This window comes from Ranitomeya variabilis, chromosome 8 (assembly GCF_051348905.1).
Source record: "Ranitomeya variabilis isolate aRanVar5 chromosome 8, aRanVar5.hap1, whole genome shotgun sequence".
Classification (NCBI taxonomy): domain Eukaryota; kingdom Metazoa; phylum Chordata; class Amphibia; order Anura; family Dendrobatidae; genus Ranitomeya; species Ranitomeya variabilis.
In genome coordinates, this window is record NC_135239.1 from 169,608,449 (window position 1) to 169,632,055 (window position 23,607).

At 41.9% G+C, this 23,607-nt stretch overlaps 1 protein-coding gene and 1 long non-coding RNA gene across 3 annotated transcripts in view; one reads left to right on the forward strand and one right to left on the reverse strand.

Moving 5' to 3' along the window:
- LOC143787686 (protein kinase C delta type-like) overlaps window positions 1-23,607 on the reverse strand; it is a 57,833-nt gene that overhangs the window by 12,375 nt on the left and 21,851 nt on the right. Inside the window, exons 2-14 of one of the 2 annotated variants that reach the window (XM_077276617.1) lie at window positions 16,070-16,192; window positions 13,820-14,019; window positions 13,651-13,711; window positions 11,978-12,137; window positions 11,846-11,877; window positions 11,221-11,306; window positions 6,856-6,985; window positions 5,328-5,428; window positions 4,057-4,156; window positions 3,814-3,947; window positions 3,562-3,735; window positions 2,750-2,841; window positions 1,199-1,261 (exon numbers count right to left, since the gene is read on the reverse strand). In XM_077276617.1, coding sequence (XP_077132732.1) covers window positions 1,199-1,261; window positions 2,750-2,841; window positions 3,562-3,735; window positions 3,814-3,947; window positions 4,057-4,156; window positions 5,328-5,428; window positions 6,856-6,985; window positions 11,221-11,306; window positions 11,846-11,877; window positions 11,978-12,137; window positions 13,651-13,711; window positions 13,820-14,019; window positions 16,070-16,184 — 1,448 coding nt within the window. In that variant the 5' untranslated portion in view covers window positions 16,185-16,192. The remainder of the gene's footprint in view (window positions 1-1,198; window positions 1,262-2,749; window positions 2,842-3,561; window positions 3,736-3,813; window positions 3,948-4,056; window positions 4,157-5,327; window positions 5,429-6,855; window positions 6,986-11,220; window positions 11,307-11,845; window positions 11,878-11,977; window positions 12,138-13,650; window positions 13,712-13,819; window positions 14,020-16,069; window positions 16,193-23,607) is intronic. The other variant, XM_077276618.1, reaches the window with a different exon arrangement.
- On the forward strand, window positions 20,411-21,142 carry LOC143788602 (uncharacterized). Its single transcript, XR_013218679.1, has 3 exons — window positions 20,411-20,543; window positions 20,625-20,726; window positions 21,020-21,142. It is a non-coding gene; the product is annotated as an uncharacterized LOC143788602 (long non-coding RNA).

Genomic DNA, 23,607 nt, shown 5'->3' on the forward strand with positions numbered 1-23,607 from the left:
CTTCTGCATGCGGCTGGCATGCGGCCAGCGTACCTATCTTTAACATTAGGTACGCAGGTCGTGCCGCTGTATGCGGATACTTCCGCATGCGTCGTTTTGACGATGCGGCGACCAGCGTAGGACACAGCTTGTAGCAATTTTTTTTTTCCGCATCGTCAAAACGACGCATGCGGAAGCATCCGCATACAGCGGCACGACCTGCGTACCTAATGTTAAACATAGGTACGCTGGCCGCATGCCGGTCGCATGCAGAAGTAGGCGGAGCTAGAGGCGGAGGTGCGGCCGAGGGCGGAGCTTCACAGAGGAAGTCCGCAGCCCTCCACAGCTCATGCAAACGCTAGTGTGAAACCAGCCTTAGCCTGACACTGTAAACCTGATGTGTGAAAGTAGCCTAACAGTTGTGCCCAGCTTATGGGCTGAGCCATGGTCAATGACTTCGCAATCATGCAGATAAATAATTGTCAATGGCTTTGCAATAAACTGTGAGACATCTTATCTTGAGTCAAATAAGAAATCACTCTTCTATCCATTTTGGAACAGTTTCATTGAGAACTCAATGCATGACCCCAGCTTTACACAGAATCTGTCAGTAGGATCTATATGGGCATGTAGGTTACGGGAAGATGAATAAAATGATATCTGCGATCTGATGTCTTATTCCAGAAAAATCTAATTTTTTTTATATGTAAATGGGCTGTTAAGATCTATGGGCTGGACATAGATCTCCCTGAGAATCTGCTTCCAGAGATTAATAAAAATTAAAGGGGGGAGTTACCAGTGTGAGACATGTAACTACAACAGAACAGTAGAACTGAACTTTGTCTCCTCACAAACCCATTTGCTGCAGCTCTCACAGCTCTGCTGTATTACAACCTTGTCTGCCTGTGAGATGGAAACTAATAGGAACCTGCAGTTGTGTCTGGTATAATCACACACAGCTCTGCAGTGAGATCAGGAGAACAGAGAGCGGCCATCACACTGGTAATTCCCCTTCATGTAATATCAGAAAAACATGGATTTCTTTGGAATAAGACATTGGATTGCAGATATCAAGATATTTTATTCAGCTCTCTATGACCTACATGCCCAATACGGACGACTTAGGAGGGTTCATTCTACTGCCAGATTTCCTTTAAGACACATTCAATCATTTGTTTTTTATTTCTGCCTCTGAGGAAAAAAAACGGGTCGCCCTTACCTGTAAATAATGCCTTTGGAGTGAAGGAACTGTAATCCACATATTATTTCGGCTCCATAGAACCTGCAGGAATAAGAAGTGGCATGGTATTAGACATTTACTCATCTACTTAGCCACAGACATGGCTTATCACATTTCTTTTATATATTTAAGCACTGTGAAATAAAATGTCTCACGACAGCTGCCCAATGATGGAATTCAATGAAATTGTAGAGGGTGAATGCAGCAATTTAATATGTAGGACAACGTGGCAGCAGGTGTATTCGTTCTCTAGTGACACATTCACTGATTTATCAGCGGCAGGGTATCAAACTACAGCAAGTAGCCCAGTAAGTGACACACAGGTGATTAAGGGTCTCTGCCCCTACATCATGCAGATCCGGCAGTCAAATTTACAATGGCTGATCCTTTTATTTATTGGTGAGAAAAGCCATTACCAGAGAAGTCTGGGGGGCCAGTCCCTTATAAAGAACACATCCAAAAAGAATCAAAAAGACAGCGCCACAATGGACAGCGAAAAAGATAGCTTACATTTTATTCTGCCTCCTGCGGCGACGTTTCGGTCAAAAGACCTTTATCAAGTATGATGCTTGATAAAGGTCTTCTGACCGAAATGTCGCCGCAGGAGGCAGAATAAAATGTAAGCTATCTTTTTCGCTGTCCATTGTGGCGCTGTCTTTTTGATTCTTCTTGGATTTGGACTTACATCTGGGCTGGACCCCCTGGTGTTGACGTGCGCCTATATGCCCACAGAGGCTATATGTCTGGAGGGTGCGGTTTAACTCCTTTTTTGGATATTTATAAAGAACACAGGCGCACTTTTCCTAAGCCACACTGCACTATGAAAGAGGAAATCGGAAGAGACAGCTGTTTGATGTAAAGGGGGAGGTTTAAGGGGTTATCCACTATAATAAAGTTATAGGTGATAAGTTACTGATCAGTGAGGTCCAACCACTGGGACTCGCACCAATCAGAATAGGAAATTTTTATTCCTAGGAGACACCTTTATCCTCACTATAGAATAGAGCAGCGAGTCAAATACCCAACCCCTGCCCCATTCATTCTCTATAGGGCTGCCGGAATAAGATTACAGGCAGTGATTAGAAGCTCCCTTGGAATGAATGTAGCATCTAACCTGCTGCACCATAAAGTGCCCCATCTTAGATGAACAAAAAAAAAATCCCCATTCTGATGATCATTGCGAGTCCCAGTGGCCGTACCCCACTGATCAGTAAGTTATCACCCATCCTATGTACAGGTGATAATTTGATTCACGGGACAGCCCCTTTAGGAATGACTGAGCAACACTTACTGGGCAGTTTCCTGAAGCTCTCAGTCGCAGTGGATTGGTGTACGGATTCGATGACCCTCATTTTGAAGAACCCTCTAACTCTATAGTCACACATGGAAATTTAAGGCGACTTGTACACTGGATCGGATCAGGCTGCAGAGTCCCCAGGCACAGACGTGGGGTTATAGGACTGTGGCTGTACTGTAAACTTATTGCTGCCCCTTCTCTAGTGACTGACACAATGTAAGAAATATACTCACGTAGCCCTGAAAAGATCAAACCGACCCTTGTCTTGTATGTGAAACATCAGATCTCCTCCGTTCAGAAACTCCATCACAAAGAACAGATGTTCCTATTGGAGACATAATGAAAAAAACCCAAATATTAGAGGAATTGTAGAATAAGATTCACATCATGGAAAAATTGCACCCAAAAATATTTGTTGCAAAACCCTTAGGTGTTTTCTGCATCTCCTCTACGAATGGCAATGATTTATTTTTCTCTTCACCATCTCGAGTTACATTACCGTACTTTCTATTTTAATAGATCAGACTTTTGCACATTTGGCGATACCAAATAGGTTTAATTTTCAATCTCTCAACAGAGCACAAAGATGGTGGCACCGGGTGCCTTTAGCAAAACCCCGCCGTCCATAGAAAACCAATCAGCCACCTGGGAACCGGCGTATCACATAAATGCCGCTGTCAATCAGCAGGCATCAAGGGTATTTGTCAGAGACAGGCAATGGCTGTGTAGCACATATATACATGTATAGTGGACGTTGGGCAAGGGGGTTAGAGGGTTAAACTTACAGGGTAGCTACGTCCAACATTTGGCACTAGTAACACCGTTTTCTTTCTTACCACCAGAGAGCTAATTTACATCCCTGGAAAACTGCTCATGAGGTTAGTGATTGGTCCCTGGCTGCCACCAATTTCCCAGAAAATGGCATTTGGGCCTAGAGGGCACACTAGAGTTGTAGGGTCAAATGCAATCACTTATTTTCAAGCAGGGTCCCATGTACACAGCGCACGCGCCTGCAGACCCTCGCTTATGATCCTGATCTCATTACCTTGGTCTGGAAGCTGCAGTAAATGTGTGTGAGAAAGGGATTTTCCCAAGCCAAAGCAAGCACGCGTTTCTCCACCATAGTACATTCCACGTCATCATCGATGAGAACTACGTCCTTCTTCAGGGCCTTTATAGCAAAGAACTCGTTCTTGCCCTTCAGCTCCGCTAACAGCACCTAAAGAGCAGCAGCCAGGAGAGTCAGTGGTGCACTCTGCCGAAGATGGAGATACTGCTGAACGCCACAAACCATTACCTTGCCGAAGCTGCCCTTCCCAAGGACCTTGTGAAAAACAAATTTATCTACGGTTACTCGGTTTCTGAGGCTGGAGACCCTGACAGTTGGCCGTGGACTGCTCCCCTCCCAAAGCCGGTCATACTGGTTGTCTGCTGACCCAAAAAAATGAAAATCATATATATTTTTTTCCATGTACATTACTAAGATTTCACTTAATGTGAAAATGAAAATCTTTCCTTCTTCTCCACAGTTTTTACTTACCTGTTGTATCCAGTCCGGGTCCGGCAGCACCTGGGCCTTTTGGAATTACGCCCTGGTATATGGCAATGTTATCTAAGCCGGAATCGGATTTCCGGTTTTTCTAAAAAGAAAAAAAAAAAAACCACAACATTAAATTTAGAGAGACCTGGAGAAAGAGCAAGAGGAAAATAGCATGAGAGCAAAAGAAAAAGGGTAAGCGTGAGAAAGAGAAAAAGAGAGGGAGAGCCAGAAAGTAAATTAAAAAAAAAAAAGGAAGTGAAAGGAGAAAGCAAAAGAAAAACTGAGAAAGCACAAGAAGAAAGAAAAAGGAGAAAGCAAAAGCAAAAGAGAAAGCACAAGAAAAAAGAAAAAAAAAGAAAGAAAAAGAAAAAAAAGAGAAAGCAAAAGAAAAAAAAGGCAAAAGAAAAAAAAGAGAAAGCAAAAGAAAAAAAGAAAGCAAAAAAAAGAGAAAGAAAAAGAGAAAGCAAAATAAAAAAAGCAAAAAAAGAAAGCAAAATAAAAATAGAGAAAGCAAAAGAAAAAAAGAGAAAGCAAAAGAAAAAAAGAAAAAGCAAAAGAAAAAGAAAGCACAAGAAAAAAGAGAAAGCAAAAGAAAAAAGAGAAAGCAAAAGAAAAAAGAGAAAGCAAAAGAAAAAGAGAAAGCAAGAGAAAGCAAAATAGAAACCAAAAGAGAAAGTAAAAGAACAAGAGAACAAAAGAGAACTAGAGGAAAAAAGAACGAGAGATAGCAAGAAAGAAAGAGAAAGCACGAATGAAACAGGAAGAGAGAGAAAAAAAAGAGAAAGAAAAAAAAGAAAAAAGGAGAGAGAAAAAAAAAAACCTCCTTAAAGGGTTTGCAAATAGTGATCATTACCTCCGTTGTCTGAGCCAAGAGCCGTTCAACCAGTCACAGGACCACTAAAGTCTGTGATAGGCTGCAATGGTCAGATGATTTAAACCTCTCAATTCAAGTCACTTGACAGTTGTGACCAATAGCAGGCAGCTATGATCCTGCGGCTGGTTGGATGGAGCGGCCATGGCTTCCAGTGCCGAGTCCAAGTGGACGATGTCAGGCAGATGGAAGTTATTTTGTTATCTTTAGAGAACCCTACCCCCAGGTATAAAACACCTTTTGCCCAGACTACCCCTTTAACACTGCCATCAGGAATGCAATATAAGCATGTGCCCTCTAATAGCCGATATACCCAATACAATTAAAGGGATTATTCAGATCACACAACCCAAGGATCAGCTGGGTTTGCTCCCTGCACATGTTCTAGCTCATTTCTTACCACGCTGACTTGGGTCAGAGCTTCGGCTAGAAGTTTCTGGTTGATGCCACATAAATTAGCCACTTTAGTCTGACACTTGTGATGGACGTTCATAGCGCACTCTACAGAATAGAAGAGACAGACATATTATACATTGTGTGCGCTCTAAATATCATGAGAGAATTCAGTGCTTCTGACGGTCTGTCTTTCCCTCTGTTGTAGGACATTCTCAGTGCAAGAAACCTCATAGAATACTTAAGGGCTTAACAGTAATTTAACATTGGCTAAAAATATATATATGTTTTGACTGCACCTTCTTAAATTAAATGTCCACTTTTAATTATAAAGTCATTTTCAAATTCAAATGAACATGCGCGTTAATATATCTTCATTCTGGATTCCGAGCCATTTTTTCCCCAAGCACCAAATCTACGGCATATACAAATGTAAAACATAACATTTTGACTGGCAGCAACCACCACTAGAGGGAGCTTTAGAGCATACTGTATACATTAGGCACATCGGCTCCCTCTAGTGGCAGCCAGAATGTTAGCTTTGCTATTTATCCATTTGATTTGGAGCTATGAATTAGGCAAATAAAAATACAACTGCTAAAACAAAATATTGAAAAATTAATCACCACAAAATTTTGGCCTTTTTTTTTTTAGATATAAAAAAAATGACATTGTGTGTGTGGAGGATAAGGAAGGAAGGTACCTTTATAAAACTTGTATAACAGTCTGACTATAGGGGAAAAAGGGTTATAAGAAGGAAACAAGTGACCAGAGTCATTGGGGTTAATGATTTAGAGTCCCTTTGAATGTGCCTGTGCTATAAATGTATTCCCTTAGCACTTGGCCACAGTACGGCATTAATAACGTCACGCATCACCTCTGGTCTTGGCACAATACAACGGCAAAAGACAACTGAGGACAAGAGGAGAAGTCTAAAACGGAGATAACATGCTGCACAGATACAAAATGCAGCACACAGGGCTTATACATCTGCTTCTGTGAATTAAAATTAAATAAAAGCTATTAAATGCCCTGAATGCCATAGGTAAAGGTGTGTTTTGCATCCCCTGGATCCTTTATGGCCAGTTATATAGGATTAGTGAGATCTGCCTAAATGGCTCATCCACTATCCAACAAGTATCATCCATCCTCAGAATATATGACAACCATATGATGGCTGGGGGTCTAACAATTCATCATGAGACCACCGCTCTCATAAGCAGTGAATGGAGAGAATTAGGACGTCTGGTCACAAGGGTGTAGGCCCCAACCAGCAGTAAGACCTACCAAGTAATCACACCTTATGTTGTTTGTAGCACAATCCCTTTAATACACGACTTATATGGGAGCTACTAAGGAGAACAACTCATGGAAATTAGACATTTACAATTTCCAGACCATTGCTGTTTCCTCGGTAAAGACTTAACAGAAGTTGTGCAGGTTCTCGTGTGAAGATCTCCATGTATCTGACCTGGTCGTACTGTAGCAGAAGCTTGAGGTAAGACATTAGAGGAACTAGGGGTCTGTATACTCACCATCACATTTTAACCCTTGTTTCACCAATCCCCATAGCAGGCTGCCGCAGTGATCGCAGAAGGTAGGGCTCTTATAATTGTACACTTTGAACCGGTGAGGCATATCTATGTTAAATCTTTCCCTTTGGAACTAAAACATATAAAATATCAGTCAATTCAAATAGAATCCAAATCTAAAAAATATTACAGAAGAAAAAAAATCATGCAATTTTCCTAATGGCCACTGGGGCTTTTTTAGACTAACTTCCTGTTTCAGGAAACAACACGTGTACATAGCCACAAAATTCAGATCTCAACCCTATATTTTGTTTTGAAGCGTCTAATGAGAGTGTACAAAGGTCACTGTTAAAGCAGGGGGAACAAGTAATCTGTGATATCACCTGTTATAAATGGTGGTCTTGTGTTATTAGCGGTGTATAGAGGTGCCCTGCCTCTGGTGATAATGAGACTTCTGAAAAGTGATTTGTAAAGAACAGTAAGTACAAGTGTAAAATAGCCCATGTGGTCTGTGTGAAAAGTGCACAATTTCTATTTTTTTATATATAGATTGTGATATGAAAAATACATATAACACAACATAAAAACACAATTCAAATGGCAAGTTGTTTTCTGTTAACACAATCCTTTAAACAATTTCATAAAAAGGTGGCAAAATGTAGGCTCAGAAAGAAAAGCTTGGGCATTGTGGCAAAGGAGGGATGGTGTTTGGCTTTGTGCAGCACTCATGCTTGTTTCTTACACGGAGACATATCAATGTGTGTGTGTTTTTACCTTCATATAAGTGGCTCATATTTTCGGAAAGGCCACATAGCCATAGGCCAAAGACAACTATTTTAGGGTTTGGCCCTTTCCAAAAAGAGGAGCTGCCCATCATGTGGGTCCTTGTAATGAGCTGCTGCCACCAGGGCGAAGACCTGTGCAATATGTGGTCGCACCAAGTCCTCCAGACCACAAGCTTCTCTTTACAGCAGCTCACCAGTCTGGATCACAGGACGGGTCCTAGCGCGAGAACCCCTGTAGTGAAATCCCTATGTACCAAAAAAGCCGAAGGACAGCGGTAACAGCCTTTGTGATAGTGGGTAAAATGCTGATGGGGACACAACACAAATCGGATTCTCACACTTCTTCAATTCACTAACTTCTTAAAAATATTAAAAGCACAAAGTGCTAAAAGCGATAATTGGGGGTTGTAGAATCAGTTCTCATATCACTTTCACACATGTATCATCCTGTTCATGTATATAGTCACACGTTTCCTCCTGATCTGCTTCTAGTAAGCTGCTCATTCTCTAATCTGAAGAACAGATAGAAATATTGGTTTGACATTTCAAAGAAGAATCTGGACTATTGATTTCTTAATAAAACGGTTATGGAAAGGCCAATCAATTAAATGACTGCTGGCTCAGCCAACCTACCGTAGTTATTGGCTCATTCAGATAATAGTGTCATTTACCAGAATGCTGCATACAAAAATCCTTATAAAGGGTTTATCCAGGCCTTTATTCCATTTTTTTTAACATGTGCCTTAAAACTAAGGTTGCTTTCACACTGCATTCTGGCACCCATATGTTGGTCCAGATGGGGCTTACGTGCGACCAAAACGGATTTTGTGCCAACGGGACCATAAACTATAATGGTGCAGACAGAGAGAACGTACACTCTGTCATGCATCATTTTTATATATGCATACTGGAGGTGGAGACACAGATGCATTCTACTACATCTCTATGTCCGCCTCCAGTAGGCATACACTCCCAAAACTGATGGACCCCGATGCGACCAACAAAAGAGTGCCAGAAGGCAGTGTGAAAGCACCCTTACAGATGAGTAGTGGCCATCTACCTGCCTGTTCTACCCGGCGTTGGCAGAAAGCCAGTCACTGACCACTCCTGTTGGTGATCCAGCTGCTCAACGTCAACAGAGCAGCTCTTCTTCTTCCGGACTGTTCTGTTGACGGAGCGACTGACAATGTCATGCAGATTGACAGTTGCATCTCCGCAGCTAGGCAGTGGGAAGCTGGATGTCAATCAGCATGATGTCGGCAGTTACACCCTATCAACAGAGCAGAGGGGAAGAGAATCTGCTGCTCTGTCGATGCAGCATCATTGCAAATTGCTGAATCACAGGTGGTCCATGACTACTCTGTGCCGGCAGAGCACAACATTCAGGTAGGTAGCCTGTTTTTTTTTTTTACTTTGAGGATAAATCTAAGTCCTGTTTAAATCCTTTGAAAACAGAAGGGAAAAGTGGAGAAAGTGAATCAGAAAACTTCCACTTGCGAGTAAATGTCACATAAAATACCCTATAGACAAATGATACTAGGAAAAAAGATCGGTCGCAGGAGCGCTGAAGGAAACTCAAACATGTAATGTTTAACCACAACGCGTTTCGACGGGAACACAGTCTTCCTCAGATGTTCCCGTCGAAATACGTTGTGGTTAAACGTTACATGTTGTTTGAGTTTCCTTCAGCGCTCCTGCGACTGATCTTTTTTCCTGGTATCTTCTCCTGTCCTCCCTTGGAGGTGTTCGGCTGGAGCTGCAGTGGTGCTCGACAACCTTTCCTCCTTCCTTGGGTTACTTTCTTAGCGCTCCCTTGTGACCGCCTTCACTGACCCTATAGACAAATGAGGCCAATATATAATTATCTGCATCCTGGTAAGCTGCATATTATATACAGTCATGGCCAAAAGTATTCACACCCCTGCAATTCTGTCAGATAATGCTCAGTTTCTTCCTGAAAATGATTGCAAACACAAATTCTTTGGTATTATAATCTTCATTTAATTTGTCTTAAATGAAAAAACACAAAAGAGAATGAAACAAAAAGCAAAACATTGATCATTTCACACAAAACTCCAAAAATGTGCCAGGCAAAAGTATTGGCACCCTCAGCCTAATACTTGGTTGCACAACCTTTAGCCAAAATAACTGCGACCAACCGCTTCAGGTAACCATCAATGAGTTTCTTACAATGCTCTGCTGGAATTTTAGACCATTCTTCTTTGGCAAACTGCTCCAGGACCCTGATATTTGAAGGGTGCCTTCTCCAAACTGCCATTTTTAGATCTCTCCACAGGTGTTCTATGGGATTCAGGTCTGGACTCATTGCTGGCCACCTTAGAAGTCTCCAGTGCTTTCTCTCAAACCATTTTCTAGTGCTTTTTGAAGTGTGTTTTGGGTCATTGTCCTGGTGGAAGACCCATGACCTCTGAGGGAGACCCAGCTTTTTCACACTGGGCCCTACATTATGCTGCAAAATTTGTTGGTAGTCTTCAGACTTCATAATGCCATGCACACGGTCAAGCAGTCCAGTGGCAGCAAAGCCACCCCAAAACATCAGGGAACCTCCGCTATGTTTGACTGTAGGGACCGTGTTCTTTTCTTTGAATGCCTCTTTTTCTCCTGTAAACTCTACGTTGATGCCTTTGCCCAAAAAGCTCTACTTTTGTCTCATCTGACCAGAGAACATTATTCCAAAACGTTTTTAGTCTTTTTCAGGTAAATTTTGGCAAACTCCAGCCTGGCTTTTTTATGTCTCGGGGTAAGAAGTGGGGTTTTCCTGGGTCTCCTACCATGCAGTCCCTTTTCATTCAGATGCCGACGGACAGTACAGGTTGACACTGTTGTACCCTCGGACTGCAGGGCAGCTTGAACTTGTTTGGATGTTAGTCGAGGTTCTTTATCCAACATCCGTACAATCTTGTGTTGAAATCTCTTGTCAATTTTTCTTTTCCGTCCACATCTTGGGAGGTTAGCCACAGTGCCATGGGCTTTAAACTTCTTGATGACACTGCGCACGGTAGACATAGGAACATTCAGGTCTTTGGAGATGGACTTGTAGCCTTGAGATTGCTCATGCTTCCTCACAATTTGGTTTCTCAAGTCCTGAGACAGTTCTTTGGTCTTCTTTCTTTTCTCCATACTCAATGTGGTACACACAAGGACACAGGACAGAGGTTGAGTCAACTTTAATCCATGTCAACTGGCTGCAAGTGTGATTTAGTTATTGCCAACACCTGTTAGGTGCCTCAGGTAAGTTACAGGTGCTGTTAATTACACAAATTAGAGAAGCATCACATGATTTTTCGAACAGTGCCAATACTTTTGTCCACCCCCTTTTTTATGTTTGGTGTGGAATTATATCCAATTTGGCTTTAGAACAATTCTTTTTGTGTTTTTTCATTTAAGACAAATTAAATGAAGATAATACCAAAGAATTTGTGTTTGCAATCATTTTCAGGAAGAAAAGTATTATGAGTATTATCTGACAGAATTGCAGGGGTGTGAATACTTTTGGCCATGACTGTATATATATGCATCCATGTATGATAATGCATTAGTTTAGTGGAGACGGCTCACTCACCATGGTGTCCCGGCTGTTGGCAGCTGTGCCCGTACACCTGCCAATGATCTTTTCAATGCATTTTTTATGTATGGCAGCATTGCACTCTGCAAAGAGAAAGTTTTTATCCATATCAAGAGACATCTAGTTATAAGCTTTCAATGACCTCATCACCGAGAAGGAGGACAGACTGAAGACAAAAAAAAATATGGAAAGGAAGAGGGAAAATCGCAGAACAAGAAACTACGTAGAATTATTCCTTGCAATGGAGAAAGGTAATGAGGTAGAAAGAGAAGAGACCTATGTATGGATAATAGGCACCTGCATGTTGTAGGTGAGCACTTTAATAATCAGCAAAATATACAAAGCATTTATCCTCAAGCATTAAAGTGGCTGAATAAAATGGCCAGAAATGGAGCTTGAGACCCAAACTCCAGACTCTCAGCCCAAAAATGAATCCAGTGTTCAGAAATTGAAGATTCTTGAAGGATACGGCAGAATCTGATCATCCAATATTGACGATCTCACTAGTATAATGCCGCTCACTGAACAATATCAGTTTCCTCATCCTGCACAGCATTGTAGAGAGTACTCGGGATATACAGAAAGCTGTACAGATAAGCAGTAGGATAGTTTAGCAACTCACGTCTGCACTTGTATCCTTGCTTGTTCAAGCCCCTGGAGGAAGAAGAAGAGACGAGTGATGAGAGGTGGCAGGCGGCCAGATTATCGGTCGTATATTCGGATGCCGCCAGTAACGGAGGAGAGGTTTCCTTACCACACAAACTCTCTACAGACGGAGCAGAATGTTGCCTGGCCAAAAAAGGTGGCAATGAATTCATGGCTCTTAATGTAGTGTATTTTGGCCTGTTTGATGGCTCCCCGTCGCCTGTTGATGGTTTGGAGTCCTTCAGATTCGCGCACAGACTGTTTGCAATCTGTCGGGAGAGAATAATGAATGTGATGAGCATATCCCGAGCTACGGATACAGCGCTGCTCAGCTGTTTCCTTAGTCCGACCACCTGTGGCTGGATCAGAGACGCTTAGTCCTATCCCAGCCATGACTACTACGATTACTACTAGCGTTTATATGCAGTTGTGCTGTAGCAAATTACCAAAAAATGCTCAAAACAGTGGAGAATTAAGAGAAATGCAGAAAAAAAGTAAGAGGCAACAAACTATATAAATGATCGACTGGAAAAGATAAACTTAGAAAACACACCGCACACATGAACAGAACAGGGCTGTACACGCACGCGCACCGCTTTCATTCCCTCACTGTCAGGCACGCAGAGTGTGCTGCCCGACGGTAACATGCAAGCAAGCAGCGCACTGACCCCTCCGCCGGACAGACATGGTACCCTGTACGGCAGCAGAGCTATCCTAGGACTGGAATCAGCATTAACAGGACACGGACTGAGGACCTGCTCTGTGCAGCTGGGATGTGTATGAGGGAGGAGGTAACACTGCGAAAGGGAGGGAGACGAGCGAGTGCGAGGGGAAATGCAAAAAGGAAATACAGAAGATGCACCGGCTCTATATTTACTACCAACGACATATACTAATGTTAGCACCTCTGCGGATAGAAATGCCATTCCTGCGCTGCTGCAGGCACTGTCTGCTAGGAATATGTGTTAGCACATGGTATCTAGTATAACAGAATCCTTCATGCTGTCCATTTTTTTTACGCCTTACTATACATCCCTAGACTTTATGGGCATGCCCAGGTTTGGACTGAGAGCCTGCAATCACTCTGCATGCATCACATGGATTCAGCAGTGAAAGCGGGTGGTCTTGAGACCACAAGTATGAGATGTGAATACTTTCAGCCACAAGCAGACTAGATGTGCTCGGCCTTACTAAATACAACTGATTTGAGCTCGGCCAAGCACGTCTAGTCAGCATGTGACCGCCCGCTCTAGCCACCAGAGAATCCTGGAATAAGTGCACTGTCAGGATTCAAAAGTATGAAGTCACATAAGAGCGACCTTCATCACAAACCTGGGCAATCCCTTTAAAAAAGCAAATAACCTGTATATAAACTGATCACTGGTTTTGCATACCTCTTTTCTCTTGCCCTTCTTCCTGTTCATAAAAGGTATACAGAAATGACCTCTTATCTATCCACTTGTCTGTTCTAATGACGGCAGATCTCAGTCTGCCTGAACGGCTGTGTATGATATATGGTTCATAGCATTGATATAACATGAGACCGGAGTGTATTCATTCTGCAAGGCACCAATCCAGCTATGAAAGAGTTACTACAGACCATGCGGTGTCCTCCATCAACTTCACACTGATAGCTGAGCCACATGCGAGGTGCGAGATTGTTTGCCGAGAGAACGCTCGCACGTAGGAGACAGAAATGAGAGCGCAGCACATCACACATGGACGCTCTGCTCGGAATCACCCACTGCACGCACTTATACAAGTGTCCTTAGGATGACCTACCCGCGTCCTCAAGGAAGTACTGCACGGACATCAGCACTTTGCCCTGGGGCTGCAGGTCCAACTGCAAAAAGACAAAACGCTCAGAGAAAAACGATCACAGACTACAAGACTGTAGAAATCCCACTAATGTAACCAGGTCATCATTCCGCTGTTTTGCTTTTTTACATACCCAGAACTCCGCTTTTCCATTTCCTTTCTTGCAGCGCTCAGCAAGCATAGACACCCCAACTGTGGCTTCAGAGAGGGGGTCTTCAGCCGCCTTCATAAGCACGATCTGGACCACCCGACCTTCGAAAATGTGAGCATCAAATGAAGACTTCCACTCTGGATACATGGTGGGCTTCTTCTGGACAAGGGTCTTTCCTTTCTCTGTAATATATGGGATATGAAACAGAAATTACTAATTGGAAAATTGGAGCAGAGTCAGATAAAAGGTGTAAATAACAAAAGTTATGGCTCCTTGAGGAGAACGAAGACTAACACCCATGGTCTGATAAAAAAAAAAAAAGATGATTGCTGCCTGTGATAAAAAAAAATTAAATAATAATAATAATTCAGAAGGCACTGCATTGCAGCTTCCTATGTACTTGTCTACTTAGTGTAAGAGCCCGTGCTGAATTCTGTCCGCTACAGAAGGTGAAGTCTTTGGTTCAAAGTTGAAAACTTGTTTGTTTTAGCACTTTTAATACTTTCTCTTTTTTTCCTTCTTCTAACTAACTAATAAATCAGCTAATTTGATAACAGAGACAAACACCAGGCATTATGTTAATTCATCTGCACCACCAAGAGTGGGCACATGATCCCCAGAGGTAGACCATGGAGAAGGGGAGCAGAATGTGGACGGCCGTCGTGTCATTTACCTTGGAAAGAGATGGCACCAGGATGCATTATAGGAAGAAAGCAAGCTGGAAATAGAAGTCTGATTGCCTGGTCAGTGTTGTACTGGGATGACATCTTGTGTCCTACAATTTACGTGGATGTTACTGCACCTTTATGGCTTAATGGCAGTTGCATGATTTAGCGGGATAATACACCCTGCCACACTGCCAACATTGTTTCAGGAATAAGAGTTTCAGGTGACAACTTGGCTTCAACATTACAAGAATTTCAATCTTGATTGAGCATCTGTGAGATTTCCTTGAAATTCAAGTCTGATCCACGGAGACCTCACCGCGCAACTTACAGGACTTAAAAGAGAACGTAATTTCGGAAAATGACCCTTTTTTTTAAATCAGGCTTTTGTGTTCAAGTATTTTTAAACATATTTGGCAACTGTATTTCATTATCACAATCTGCATTTAACAAAAGAAATTTTTAAATTTTCCTGTCACCCATAACAGCACCAACGACTATAAGGGTGCTGTCATGGGTTCCGTAAAAACACATTACCGGTAAGTACTATACGTGTTTTCCTGGCACCCACGACAGAACCCTTATATATTTGTTGGTGCGGTCATGGGTTCTGAAAAAACACATTACCAGTAAGTAATATACGTATTTTCCTGGCACCCATGACAGCACCCTTATATTCGTTGGTGCGGTCATGGGCTCTGTAAAAACACATTACCGGTAAGTAATATACGTGTTTAACACATTTTAAGCTCCTACTTCCTGGTACATTTCAGCAGTTGCATTACCATTACAGATTGGATTACAATGACTTTATACACCGCTGATAAAAGATCCACTAATCACAACAGGCGATGTCATAGCTACCAAAAAAAAAAATTGCAGTTGCTCATTAGATGCTTCAATGCAAAAGATGGTGTCTGAATCAGTGCATCACCACCAAGATTTTAAAAATATATATTTTAATACAGATTGTGACAAGAAAAAAAATCTTTGTAAAAAAAAATGTCTAAAAATTATTTAACATTAAAACCTGATTTAAACTGAACTTTCATTTTCCAATGACATAATATGTGACTGCTAAAGTCAAGGTGCCAAACACCACAGAACACCTTCACAGGTCTTGTAGAGTCCACGTGTCAATGAGTTAGCGTGGAATCATGAGGGCGACTTACCTAATATTAGGCAGGGGTTTTCTGAAGTTATGGCTAACTGGTACGTAAAAATCTTTACATTGGAAAAAAAATATTCTTGCATGCATCCTTTCTTTACATACATGATTATATTTTTGTGTATATGTCATATATGGAGATTATTAGGCGACTAACATCATCCATCCATGGATTACTGCTCCTTATGGGGTAAGAGGGTCTCTGAATCAGCCCCGATACCTTGGAACACCTGCCAAGATTGTGCTGATAAATCGGTGCCTAGTATGACACATGGACCTCAAAGGTTTGGGAACAAAATAAAAAAAAGTAATGGGAACCAACAAGAAGCCTGGCATTAATAATAAGAGTCTAGAATGGAAGGGGTTAACTCGTGAGCAACAAGTCTATTCTCCTCTTACCTGTAGGGAGGGATTCCTTCACCTTCACGGCACAGAATGGCTGGCATTGTTCAGACTGTCCTGGCATAGGTCCCAATTCAAACGAGTTAAAGGCAATCCGCAGGAATGGAGCCATGGTGCACCCTACAGAAGAAGACACACAATCCAGTGAAGGTCAGCGTTGGTTGGGTAGGACAACCGCATAGATGTCTATAGCTTTAGCTGAAGTGGCCATTTTCTGATTATTTCCTACTTTTTGGAGACAGGGAGATGTTCCATTTCACACATTTCTTGGCAAAACATTTTGTCTCCTGAGACCAGGGGTGCATCAGGTTTACTCTGGACAGATTCCTAATTATTATTATTATTATTATTTATTGTTATAATGGATATCTATCCATTGAGTGCCTGCGTTCATTAAACTCCCTGGAATAAAATCCTCACCGTTTATATTGCAGATACATAAACAGAAGAGTAAAAGCCACCAAAGTATCCACCACCCCAGCGTCCAAACCTGGTCACATCACGGGGGCCGATTCACATCTGTCATACCGAGAGTGAGCTGTAATGCGCTACACCAAATCTACCCCCCCGGAAGGAGACCACACGGGGCACGCTGCATTCCTCTACCCTCCCCACCCCTCTATATATTCTCTTTATTAGGGGCAGTAATGAAAACTGCACAAATAAAAGCGTGGTTAGTACTGCAGCCTTGCAGCGCTGGGGTCCTGGGTCCAAATCCCACCAAGGAGTTTGTATGTTCTCCCCGTGTTTGCGTGGTTTTCCTCCATGTTCTCCGGTTTCCTCCCACACTCCAAAGACATACTGATAGGGAATCTAAATTGTGAGCCAGTGATGATAATGTATGTAAAGCGCTGTAGAATTAATGGCGCTACATAAGTGAGTAAAATAAATAAAAGCATAAAACACATTTTGTGATCAAGACTAGTGATGAGCGAATATACTCGTTACTTGAGATTTACATCTGTTAGCCAGCATAACTACATGTGGGGATTCCCTAGCAACCAGGCAACCCCCACATGTGCTGGCTAACAGATGTAAATCATTCAGCTGCGGCAAGAAAAACTAAATCTCCGAGCACTAAAAAATACTCGGAGGACCCCCGAGCGTGCTCGAGAAATCTCGAGTAACGAGTATATTCGCTCATCACTAACTAAGACACAAACCTAATGGCCCAATTTACCATTTGTGGGTTTGTCGTGTGGCATTTGAGGTTTTTTTGCACCAAATTTTTAACAATGGCGCACACTGTTGATGAACTTTGCGCAAAGTCAAAATGCTCTTTATTTTTCTCTTTAAAAGACAGCTGATAAACGATCCGCGATCATCAGCATGGATCAGGCACTGGCTGTATGATCTCAGTCCGGTATGTCTGACACTGTAGGGTTAAAAAAAAAAACAAACATACGGGAACTAGTCAGACAGGCAGGTCCTCAGTGGTTTCTCTCCACCCACTGACAGTAACTGACAGGTCTCTTCCATGCATGCATGTATAGGAACACTGCCATATATTGCCCACACAATTGCCCCTAACACAATTCAGTGTCCAAATAATACTGCCATACAGTGCATGAGAATTACTCCCGTGCCTTAAAGAGACAGCGCACAGAGCAGGTGTAATTCACCAGTTGCACCATTATCTCTAGTGCTTTGCTCACCATGCAATGTGAGGGCACCCTGCAAACTATTGCAATGGCCATAAAACAAAATGTTTTCCAGCTCCACTCTTAAGGTTTGTTCACAAATTGCATCCATCCCATGCGTTTTTTGTGCAATGGAAAAAAAAAAAGCAGCAGCATTTTACAGCACCAGCAAAGTGAATGAGATTTCTGAAGTCTCCTGCAGACGATGTTTTTTTCCATGCAGATTAGAACCATCAAAGAGTTGGGTTTTTTTAAACCAGCAGCAAATATCAATTCTTTCAGTGTATTTCAGCCATTAAAATGAAAAAAAAAAAAAAGACCCACATCAAAATCATGCAGATTTTACGCATCGTTTTCTATGGCCATGTGCTCACGCTGCGGATTCCGCTGCGGAATTTTCCGCAGCGGATTTGATAAATCCGCAGTGAAAAACCGCTGTGGTTTTTACTGCGGATTTATCGCGGTTTCTAGTGCGGTTTTCTCTGCGGGTTTTCACCTGCAGATTTCTATGGGAGCAGGTGGAAACCCGCAGCGGAATCCGCACAAACAATTGACATGCTGCGGAAAATAAACCGCTGCGTTTCCGCGCATTTTTTTCCGCAGCATGTGCACTGCGGATTTCATTTCCCATAGGTTTACATTGTACTGTAAACTTATGGGAAACCGCTGCGGACCCGCAGCTGCGGAAACACTGCGGTTCCGCAGCGAAATCCGCAGCGTGTGCACATACCCTAACACTCTAGTAATTTGCAGCAGAGGCATTTTCTGCAAATACCGAACGTGTGCACACAGCCGTAGACTGCTCTTTGAAGTCATCTTCTTTGGGAGCCCTAGGAAACTGCCCAGTTTGCAACTTGGCCCTAAAATTCTGAAATACACTAGAAATTTAAACAATATCATTGGGGCATCACTTAAGGCAATAGCAGATAATTATTTTTTTGTGACAATAGACAACCTAAGTTTAGCTACAACTTTTCATGAAACTTTCAGAAACCTATTTTTTTAGGGGACGATTCAGTTCTCAAGTGCAGAAGGTCAATACCGGTATATTAGAAGCCCACCACAAATTCCAATTTTCTTTTTCTTAAATGCATTTCCTATACACTTATAAAATAGTCTTTAATATGATTGTTAACCCTTCAAGTGCTTCACATGACCTAATACAAAGTGGAATAAATATATATATATATATTTTTTTTATTAAAATGAAGTTTTAGCTCCATTTTTCTATATGAGCAATAGGAAAATAATAATAAAAAACACTCACATTTTTATGCAATTTATATCTACAGTTGTATGAAAAAGTGTTTTCCCCTTCCTAATTTCCTATTCTTTAGCATGTTTGTCACACTTAAGTTTCAGAACACCAAATATTTCTAAATGTTAGACAAAGATAACACCAGTAAACACAAAATGCAATCTTTATTATTAAGGGAAAAAGAAATCCAAACTTCCAGGGCCCTGTGTGAAAAAGTGATTGCCCCCTAATCCTAATAACTGGTTGGGCAACCCTTAGCAGCAACAACTGCAATCAAGCGTTTCTGATAACGGGCAATGAGCTTTTTACAACGCCCTGGAGGAATTTTGTCCCACTCATCTTTGCAGAATTGTTGCAATTCAGCCACACTGTAGGGTTTCCAAGCATGGACAGTCTTCTTAAGGTTATGCCACAGCATCTCAATCGGACTAAGGTCAGGACTTTGACTAGGCCACTCCAAAGTCCAAAGGCGTATTAATCAAGTTTTATAAAAGCTCAGAAATAGAAAGTTTCCAAAATAACGCAGTTTTATTTAAAACATTACATACCAAGAGAAAATGAAAATTGCAGCTGAAAACGCAATAAAAACATATGTAAAAAAATGCATTAAAAAAAGCACAAGTAACTTAATTTACCCAATGGGTCTAGAGATGCTTCATCAAAAACACACTATAGGAACACAGGGCCTAAAGAATGAGAACAGGCACAGTTGTAGCAAAGTACGGTATACAGCAAAAATACAAATCGACAGTAGGATTTTTCCAGGCTTGAAGTTATATTTTTGCAAGCGCCAGGCATTGGCGGGCTCATCACTGCAACAATGCAATAAGAATTAATGCGGTCATGTGCCGACTAGACGTGCGCAGCCTCGCTCCATACGAGTGAATTGAATGAGGCCAGACACGTCCAGTCTGAATGTGGCCACTGTGAGGATTCACATAGAGGGACTACAGACTTGAGTCCCATGCCGGGACTACTCCTTTAAGATAGGCCATTACAATAGAGCACCAGACATTTCCTTTGCAAGTATGTGACTTTAAATGGGTGAAGCTTAGTTGTGTCTGGACATAGGATTCCCCCAGCAGGGGGCAGTAGACATATAATTATAAGCTTGCAGATAAGTAAACTAATGTGGTTGTATTGTTACACCACACAGGAATTTGTGGTGTGTGATTTTGTGGAGGAGGAAGTGCAATAACAAATATTCTCACAGAATAAAAAAAAACAAAAACATTATAATGCAAAGTTAGGCCATTTGCCTCCCCTTTAAATAGTGCGCCAGCCTCAGCAAGTAAAATATAGCTATACAGTAAAAAGTTTGGCAATTTCCTAATATACTTTGTGCATCAATTTGTTCCAGTTTTCAAGATCTCTGCTTGTAACCCTTGCCGGACACTGGGCAGGGCTGGTGACCACTCCAGCTCTGTGATGTGAGAAGACAAGTCATCCTACAGCCTCAGCCTGTCCTTGACCCCGCGTCTTCTGGATTCTAGGCCTCTGATGGCTACTGAACTATATTCCTTGTTGTCACGCTGTTTAGTTACTTTTTTTTATTCTTTTCCTATCCCAGATGGTGAGCAATAGTCAATATTTGCTTTCTGGGTTTGCCGCCACTATGGTGTTATGGGGACAGATCCAATTATTTATATCTTAGGCTTAACGTCAGAAGATCGATTGTAACCTGGAGAATCGCATGATGGAAGAAGGCACACGCGGCCGAAACGCGCGTAGGGGTCGTGGCACAATCAGACCAGAGGTAATATAAGCGTTATATATATTTGTATTCTTTACTATGCCGCCCCTTATCATGATGTATCTATGGAAGCACAATATAACTACGCTATGTGGCAAGAGAGACTGTTTATCCATAGGATGATTAGATAATGTAGCGGTGGTTTTCATTGTTGTAATAAGTTTACCTCTGGCCTGGGGTGCCTCTAACATTGGTACCATTTACATCATTGCTGTCTCTTGTTTTATTTTTATTATTCTCAATAACATTTTGGAATTTTTTTTATTTTGAGGTCTGATATGTGCAATTAATTATAGGTTATATATGATGGAAATGTAAAGATACCCGGAATCTCAGCAGTTCGCATCGCGGCTTGGCAGAATAATGATTGTACGATAACAGAGGGAAATAGAAAACTGCTCAAAGAGTAGAAGAGCGCAATCCCCGGAGAAGATGGGTTTATTTAGGGCACATTCAGCCGCGTTCACATTACAGCTGAGCCTTCCTCTAGACGTGTGCTTCAAGCCTACAGACTGACGTACCCCTCCAATAAAAGCCTACACTTTCTATCTCCACATGCATGAGAGATTAATCCGCATCCGAATGGAATATTAATTAGATTTTTCACTAAGGTCTCAATCAACCAAGTGCAGTTTACGTCTTTTTACTGCCAGTATGCAAAACGCATAGCATCCTGACCGTACAACTGTGCAGTGCATTAGTTCTCCAATCTGCCGCATATATAAAAGGAAACGCTGCTGGACTAATGATTTTTTTTTTTTTTTTTTAGTTCAATGAAACTGAAAAACAAATGTCGAATGTACACTCTACATTTTTACTGGAACCACTGTAGTAGTTAAAAGGGTTTTCAGAAAATGTCTTACTCTTAGGTACATTTTAAGAAAAACTAACAAAAAAATAACAAACCTGTGCTTTACTCACCCTCCCCAGGACAAGAGCCAAGTCTCCGCTGCTGCTCCCAGTTTCTGTTTTTATGGGCACCCCTGTCAATGTGACGGCTCTGCGGCTCGTGCTGTCCATTCGGGCCGAGCTCAGTTAGGTTGACGTAATGTCAGACACCTGAAGCAGCAGCAGAGACTCACCTGGGAGGGTGAGTAAAGCACAATCTGGTTTTAACTAACTGCAGCCGAAAAACATTTGTTTTCCCAAATTGGATAACCCCTTTAACATAGGATATTGCATTTTACCTTTCATATTTTTTTTTTTATTAAAAGGGATTATCCAGGACTTTGGGTTTTTATTTTTATCTTTTGTAATGGAGCAAAAAATAAATAAAAACCCTTACCAGCAGGTAGTTGTTAACTACCTGTCTGTTCTGACTTGGGACAATCTGTCCCAGCTCAGGTGGCTTATTCTCTGGTTTCTACATCAACCGAGCAACCCTTTCTGCTCTATTTCTTTGGGGCATCACTGCCTACGTTATGCCGATTGACAGCTAGCTCCCTGCAATTAGGCAGCGGGGAGCCAGCTGTCAGTCAGCATGATGTCGCCAGTGATGCCCCATATACAAAGCAGAGAGAAAGAGAAGAAACTGCTCTGTCAACTTGATGTCACCACAAGTAAATGTTTGCCGGTAGGAGAGGTCCATGACTGCTCGGAGCCGGAACAGATCATCGCAAAGCAGAACCGGAGGATAGTTTAAAAAAAAAACTACCTGCTGTTACATTCTTAGCCCCATCGCAAAAAAAAAAAGTCCTGAAAAACTCCTTTAATGAAGTATAAAAACAGAAGCCATGCACATATCACATGGATGTAAAAAAACATTTTTCTTTTTCCAGATGAAACGTCTTTCGTTTTTTTTTTCTAGATGAAAAACACAGACCAACCAAATACATCTAAGTGTAGACATTTGAGTCAAACAACGGGCGATCCGGATTGTAGATTATCTATGATGGAGCCACGTGAAACTTAACCTTGAACATGGTAAACCAGCTTTCTGAACATTTTTCATATCAAACAGCAAGAAAGTTGCAGATCCCAGCAAATGATCCGAGCTGCGTGACACGTTAGCACATGATATTATGTGACAGGTTAGCACTAATGTGTCAGGATTTCCACAGCTCTCTTATCATTGTCCTGATAACACTAATCTCATCTAAAGGAAAAAGGTCAAGATCCACCCTAATGTTCACCATTTCCCAAACAGATGGTGCTATCCCCTGTGAGTGTTTCGCCACGGTGTAGTCCCTGGCGTAAATCCCCCATAGCCATAATAAGATTGGAGTACAGACAAGGGAACTCATTTCCTTACCAAAAAGTAAAAACCCACAACATTTAGCATCTACATTTTTCACTTTTGAAGCTGACCAGTCCCAGGCCATCGTTCTTTTATACGGAGCCCTGGTAACGCACCTCCTTTACTCTTCTCGTTAGTTGGCCATCGATGAAACGTAACCTGTCTTGTATTAGTGCCTAGTATAAGGAAATCATCCGGGTGAGTGATAAAATCCATCAGTCACATAATAAATGAGCACAAATGTTTCCTGCCTCAGGGCACACAATGCATATTTGTTCAAAATGTCTTCAGATTATGCCGCAGGGCGCCATGAGAGGTATGCAGGTGGCGCATCCAGGGACTAAAGAAAAGGATCGTTCTGTCACATTTCAAATGGGGAAATCTATCTCCTGAATTAGGTTAGAAAATTCACTACAGTCTTAAAACGGATTTTTTATTTTTTAACGGGAAAACCTCTATCCCCTGCCTGCAATTTGTTTAAAAAAAAAGAAAAAAAAAAAACCCTGCGCCTTAATCTCCCTCCCCGGTCCGGCGCGGAGACTCCGCCACTGCACCCAGTGTCTGTTATTGTCTGCAGCGCTGACGTCATGTCGACAGACTACCGGAATCCATGAGCTCAGTGACACCGAGAGGCTTGTGCCATCAACT